General features: G+C 48.6%; 1 protein-coding gene across 1 annotated transcript in view; it reads right to left on the bottom strand.

The window, feature by feature from the left end:
• The window catches only part of prex2 (phosphatidylinositol-3,4,5-trisphosphate-dependent Rac exchange factor 2), a 220,312-nt gene that overhangs the window by 104,540 nt on the left and 108,219 nt on the right, over window positions 1-7,553 (bottom strand). The window contains 1 exon segment of the mRNA XM_070435678.1: window positions 4,668-4,784. Coding sequence (XP_070291779.1) covers window positions 4,668-4,784 — 117 coding nt within the window.

Here is a 7,553-nt window from a genome sequence, read left to right as displayed (position 1 = left end):
CTTTTTCTCCCAGCTCGGTTGGACACGTTTTCTTTGTTCCCCAACAAAAATTCTTTACCAATGCATTACCCTGCAATTAGTAAGTGCACATATTAGCGAGGGTGGTGCCATCTTTGTACCCAGTGTTTCAAGAATCACTATTAAGGGGACAAAGCAGACAAGTGGGTTTATGCCATCAATTATCACAGAAGAGATAGTTAGAAAGTAATTCAACCGCAAGGTTAATTTTTGTACAGGGGGGTGCATCTGGTAATTGCATCCTGCTTTCCTTATACAGTGCACTTACTTTTGACCAGAGGCCTATGGGCCCGACATAGGTGATTATGGTATGCCATTTTGAGGCATGAGAGAGAGCCTTGGTAAGCTCGCTCTATTTTTGGGTTACAGGGCAGGAGAGTAATTGTGTCTAACCTTTTCATTCTATCGTTCTTTTTCTTCCTTTCTCCGTGTTGGAAAAGAGTTGAGTTCAAAGACGAGACCTCTGTTGTTCCGTTTTCTTGCGGATGAGGAGATTGGTAGGGATCGAAACACAAACACAAGCAAGCCATGAGCACGACCTGAAAGATAGCCTGAGAATTGTCATCGCCAAGTCACTGTTTGCGTGAGCGATGCCTCTTGCTCTACACCGTTACCACACAGGAAAAAGAAACGCTTGCGCGCAGACGCTTTTATGCTGCAACACACCACACACACGACACACCACACACACACCCACACACAACACACACACACAAACACACACACACACCACACACACACACACACACACAACACACACCACACACACACACACACACAATCTGATTACCCACAGCTGAAAACTCCCACACTTATGGTTCTCAGTATAATGATTTAAATATTGGTCCTTCTTTCAGCCATACCAGTTAATTTGACAGACATAGGCGACTCTTCTCTATGCCAAGACTTTTTCAGATTCATGTATTCTGAATGGACTCTCCCTTTCTCTTCTAACTAATTCATTGTTGTTGGTCAATGGAGATACACTACGCCTCTAACACGCACGCACGCACGCACCGCACGCACGCACTGCCACGCAGCACGCAGACGCACGCAACGCACGCACGCACGCACGCACGCACGCACACACACACACACACACACACACACACACACACAACACACACACACATCCACACACACACACACACACACACACACACACACACACACACACACACACACACACAGAGAAAATCTATGAGCAAACCATAAAAAGAGAAAATAACAAGTCATCTCGACTCAGCAGAAAAACAGAAGGTTACGGACCACATTTGCTGCAAAACGTGATTTAACACCCCAGTAAGCAAGTCCTTCTGGGGCTGTATTAAATACCTGAGTCACTATCTGTGGGTCACAGTATCTTTGTGTGTTGGTAGTGTGCGTGCTCTGTAAGACTGCTGTGTATATGTGCATGCATTAATCCTGCGTGTTGTGTGTTGTGTGTGTTTCTGTCTACGTGTTTTCTAAGACTGCCACACTTGGATAATTTGTGTGCCCCATCATGTGGGTGTGTGTTTGCGTTTCACCCACTCACAGGGAATGTGTTGTTTCAGATTAAGACCAGTGAAGGAGGTTATGGTTTCAGCCTGCGGAGGACAGAAACAGAGTACCCATCATTCAAGGTCAGTGGAGAAGGGCTCGCATGCAGGAGTGAGGGTCACACACACACACACACACACACACACACACACACACACACACACACACCACACACACACACACACACACACACACACACACACACACACACACACCACACAACACCACCACACACACACACTCCCACCTCACATGCAAAGCTAATCCCTAGCTCTCTCTCCGCCCACGTGACTGTTGTCAACACTCCCCTGTGGTTTACGTGCCTGTTTACATGCCCTGATGGTTAACCTCTTACCTCTGACACACACACATATTTTTACATTGCCAGTTTTAGTCATTTAGCAGACGCTCTTATCCAGAGTGACTTACAGTAGTAAGTACATACATTTGTCATACTTTTCTCCAGTTCAGCCACCTAGGGTCTCTCTGATCTGGCCATGCTGAGCAGGCAACATAACACGAAGTGTAACTTCTTGAATGTCTGTTTCACGGTGGTAAATTTTGATACGTAATGCTATCGTTTCAGCTGTTCAGCTCTGTTAGTCTGTGGGCCTCAGCAGTCTGAGTAAGGCGTTTTGATCATTGTCTGAAACACACACACACACAACACACACACACACACACACAACAACACACACACACACAGCACACACTCTCTGATCACTATTCTGAAGGGTAGTAAACCTCTGGATGTGACGTTTGCTCTGAGTTTTGAACCGCTCTGTGGTAATTGACGCTGCGGTCTGGCGCTGAAATAGACCACGGCAACACGTCAGCACATATTTGAGGTCTCCTTTTGTGTTCAGCGTCTTTGATCGTCTAGAGGACAAGGCTGGAGGACTAGGTTTCAGGGGAAACTCAAGGGATCGATCCCAGTCTCAGCCCTAATTTCCACCAGCCTTGGAAGGTGGTAGGTCAGTGGACGGGGCCTGGCTGGCACGCTTGATTCCCTTAACTGTGTGTTTTATGTCTATCGATAGTGACGCGAACAAATGTTCAGTAAATCACAAGGATAATGTCTGCCCCCCCCCCCCCCCCCGTAGTAGTGGTTGTGTCATAGCCTTGTTTCTTCTCTCTGTGTAGATGGCAGTCTAGAGGTAGGGAGGAAGGTGTTTTCTATAAATGGAGATCTGGTGTTCCTGAGGCCGTTCCCTGAGATGGAGGCTTTCCTCAAACACTGCTTCACCAGCAAGGGACCTCTCAGAGTGCTGGTTAGCACCAAGCCTAGAGAGTAAGTGGTGTGTGTGTGTGTGGTGTGTGGTGTGTGTTGTGTGTGTGTGTGTGTGTGTGTGTGTGTGTGGTGTGTGTGTTGTGTGTGTGTGTGTGTTGTGTGTGTGTGTGTGTGTGACACACCTAAAGCCATGCTTCCTCCTTCCTCAGGACAGTGAAGATCCCAGACTCAGCAGACGGACTGGGTTCAGATCAGGGGCTTTGGCCCTTCTGTGGTGCACGCTGTTGGCAGAGGTAAACACACACTGTATCCCCTCGCCGCCCATCTGTGACACCAGAAAATGGCATCGCTCACCCTGTTTCCTCTGCTGAGCGTGGCACAGCTGGAGGCAGCTGGCTGCAGGGTCTGGTCTGCCTGACTCGCTGTGTGTGTCGCAAAGTCGTTGCTGTTCCCTCTCCTCTTCAAGGTCGTCGGATCAATTTACATACAATACAAGTCAAATACATTATGTGTTGCTCTTGAACGTTTCTGATATCTGAACCAGATCCTATTCAACGCTATTCAACACTTTCTGTGTTTTTCCTTGTGTGTTTGGGACTCATCAGGTCCTCCCCAGCCCCCCAACCCCCCCCCCCCCCCTCTCCTCCTCGCCAAGCCTCTTAAAAAGCGGTGCTATCAGTGCCGGCGGGAGATAGGAGGCCAATCGAAAAACAATCCTGTCCTGTCTCGCGCTTCTCAGGGAAATCGATGCTTGTCTTTCCTAAAGCCAAACTATTGTCAATCTAACCAGCTAGTCTGAAGGCTCTTTTGAAAACATGCTGTGTATTGTGGAGTTATTTTTGTCAGGGCATAGCCACTCTCCCTGCGGTGTGTGTGTGTGTGTGTGTGTGTGTGTGTGTGTGTGTGTGTGTGTGTGTGTGTGTGTGTGTGTGTGTGTGTGTGTGTGTGTGTGTGTGTGTGTGTGGTGTGTTTGTGTGTGTGTGTGTGTGTAGTATGTTGTCAGGGCATAGCCCCCTTTTCCTCTGACAGTTGTTGGACATGTTTTGTTTTGTAATTGTCACTGGCCCAGCCTGTTGAAGTCTGTTCAAACCTTAGAGAAATGAGGGCTGGAATGGGTGTCAAAGCAGCCAAAGCATTCACCACCTGCCCGGGCCAGTTTCGGTTGGGCCATTATCTTTCAAAACAATGCATTCTGAAAGAAATTGCCACTCGCACCTGAGAGCGAGAGACCATCTCTCTAACAACAGTCTGAGCTGTGTGAGAGTTATCATCCCGAAGAGATCCTGGTATGATGCTCTGTAAGGGATGTACTTTACCGGCTTCTCCACACGCACGCACGCACGCACGCACGCACGCACGCACGCACACACACACACACACACACACACACACACATAGGATAGTTCCAGTCTTGAGTTGGTTCCATTGTAAAGCATTTCATTTACCCGTCAGTCAGTATCCTGTATGAGACTATCAATCTGTGGAGCTCAAAGCTCCATGTCAGGACCAATAGAGATCAGTCATGTAGTCAAAATGATGTTCCCTCTCCGTCTGGCTTCCCCTAGTTCCTCTGTGGAACGGCAACCCACACACACACACACACTAGAAGACTCCGAGGTCTGTTTTGTGGTTTGTTGTCTCAGTCTGCGACCTCTGACCGGCCTGTTGACAAAACACACACTTCCCTGTTCTCTTCCTTCCTCTGTTTCTTTTTCCTTCCTCTCTTTCATCTTTCAATGTTTTCCAGGGGGGGGGGGGGAATGTGTTTCAAATATACATACATGTACATGCCAATAGAGACCATTCAGAATAACATGTGAAGGAGGGTTGGGTTGGGGTTAGGGAGAGAAAGGAGGAAAGACATAGGGTTAGGGGTCAGGGGTCAGGAAAAGAAAGGAGGTGAGATGCAGGTTTTACCTGTGCTATGAGCCAGTCTATCAACTTGTTGGCCATCACCACCGACTTGTACGTTCTCAGGTGGTAGTCCTTGTCCCTGGGTGGACAGAGAAACAGAGACCAGTTAGAACACGACACAGGCTAGACATAGAACAGTTATAATCAGACTTAGGACAGGCTAAAGAACAGTTATAACAGTCCACATCACCGAATCCCCTTCAACTTGACATTTGAACAGTGAAAGTAACATGGGCCAAGAACAAATGATCGTACGCCCCTGAGTTCTGTCAACTCTGAGCATCAAATGTAGATGTATTACTGCCCCAACTGGATACGACTGTGGGAGACCCCAGAGCATTTATGTCATCCATTCATTCAGTATCGGTCAAGTACTTACATTAACATTTACATTTAAGTCATTTAGCAGACTTTGGTCAAGTACTTCATACTATCCATCAAAATGTCCGTCAGCAGAAACCAGAACAGGCTGTGGGTCTACAGGAGAGGGGAGACCCTTTGTGTACTGTGTCCGAGTCCCAAATGACGCCCTATTCCCTACATAGTGCACTACCTTTGACTACATAGGGAACAGGGTGATATTTGGGACCGTGTGTTATGACAGTGTTACCACTATGACTGACTCAGTCAGCTGACCCCTCCTCTGCCTGCCAGACCAGGGAATGTCACTGTGACACACACCCATACTGTACGCGTGTGTACACACACACACACACGCGCGCACACGCGCACACACAGACCAGGAAATGTGACTGAACCGCAGCGGTGGGTGATTTTCCCATGAACACAGGGATCTCCCTACGGACACACAGAGGCTTTGGTCAGGCCTGGAAAGTCCAGAACCACCACAAACCCCCCAGCATAACTGTGTTAGACACCGGGTCTGGACACTGATGAGGGCGGGTCTGGAAAGTCCAGGACCACCACAAACCCCCCCGCATAACTGTGTTAGACACCGGGTCTGGACACTGATGAGGGCGGGGCTGGAAAGTCCAGNCCACCACAAACCCCCCCGCATAACTGTGTTAGACACCGGGTCTGGACACTGATGAGGGCGGGGCTGGAAAGTCCAGAACCACCACAAACCCCCCCTCATAACTGTGTTAGACACCGGGTCTGGACACTGATGAGGGCGGGGCTGGTGTGATGTATGGTATTTGTTAGTTAGGCACGTTGCTCTGCTGTGCCAGGCCCAGACCTCCAGGAAAAGAGCCAGGGAGGCTGGCTGTTTTCCCCCTCAGAATTAGCGAGCGGGACTGGGGGTGCGGACGGGGGGTTAAGAGCAGGCTGTCAGAGTGAAAAACGAGGGGTAAAGACTGGGCCAGCGGGAAGCCATATGCCTGGCATAAGGAGGCAGAGCTGAACTGAAAAGCTAGTGGCTGAAAAGTGGTTTTAAGGTCAGGGAGGAGTTTCAGCTTGCCTGCCGCCCTCTGGATTACATTCCCTCTACCTGGGAGGCAGCCTGGTAGCCTCTTAGGGTTAAGACACAATTCTCCATCCTTTTCCAGAAGTGTGCACTTGCAAACTCCCTGTCATGGATTTTAAATGGCTGCAGTGAGTTTCCAGCACTGTTAAATGTGAGAAAGGGTTCAGGTGGGTGGGGAATTGCTACGCAGCCCGTTGGAAGAGGCAGTGTGTCCTTAATGAACACGTAACCGATTCAAATTGTTATGGACACGGCAAAAGGCTACTCTGAGTCGATATTCACGTCACAAGAAGTAATTCCCCTCAACCACACCCACTAATTGGGGGGGAAAAACATTCTTTCCCATTGACCCTCGTTGTAAAAGAGCCAACTTTTGTCGATTTCTTTTTTGTTATACAGAAATAACAAACAATGCTGAAGAGCTGCTGGTATTCTAACACTTCACTCCGGTAATGTATGTATATATTTATAACAAAAAATATATATATGGGCGATTGGAAATGACGCAGACAATTACATTGATGGAAGCTACAATCTATCTGAAATATTAAAGCTGATCTACCCCCCTAAAATATATCATCATCATCATCATCATCATCAGGCCCAGTCCAGCAAGGCGAGACTGGCAGGCGTACTGGCATACTTTTCATTATTTTACAATCCATAGGAATTGAGCGGTTCATACCACATCATTGTGTGTCCTGTCATTAGATCCGGTAGAAGTGCAGGGCTCCGTCCCAAATGGCCCAAGTCAAAAGTAGTGCATTAGGTTGCCATTTGGAGCACAGACACTGACTGCGGGGGCTGCATGTATCCCTACAGGAGAGAAGTGTAACACTAAAACGGCCCGAGGGACCCCGTTGTGGGGGCGGATTCACTGCTTTCTTGTGGGGAAAGCGGGGGCGTCACACACACACACACACACACACACACTCGCTTCGTCAGCCAGGAAATTCCACCTAATTAGGTAGGGGCTGAACGCTCCAATTAGAGGCCTGGCATTCCAAGGGCCAGAGACCCATTGTGAAAGATACACACGGCAGAGGCACTCATCACACACGGAGCCAGGAATGCATTGTGAGGGATACTCTCTCTCTCTCACACACAATCTTTCTCTCTCCCTCTCCTTCTGTCTCTCCCTCACAAAACCGTAGGCGGGTTTCTACCCTGTGCCAACAAACTAGATTGACAGGGTCATCCACCACTCTAGCTAGCTTAAGTTAATATACAGTACACTTTTCTGTGTACAACTTATTTAATGGCAGACACACAGCTGAGCCTACCAGCAGGACTTTCTGTAGACTTCAACTCTACTACTCCTCTTCCCCCCACCATGGTCTCCTCCTCTCTCCTCCTCTACCCCAACCATGGTCTCCTCCTCTATCCCCCACCATGGTCTCCTCCTCTCTCCTCCTCTACCCC

The sequence above is a fragment of the Salvelinus sp. IW2-2015 genome, linkage group LG27 (assembly GCF_002910315.2).
Source record: "Salvelinus sp. IW2-2015 linkage group LG27, ASM291031v2, whole genome shotgun sequence".
Lineage (NCBI taxonomy): Eukaryota > Metazoa > Chordata > Actinopteri > Salmoniformes > Salmonidae > Salvelinus > Salvelinus sp. IW2-2015.
Note: the sequence above shows the minus strand (reverse complement) of the source record. Positions and strands in the feature narration are given on the sequence as shown.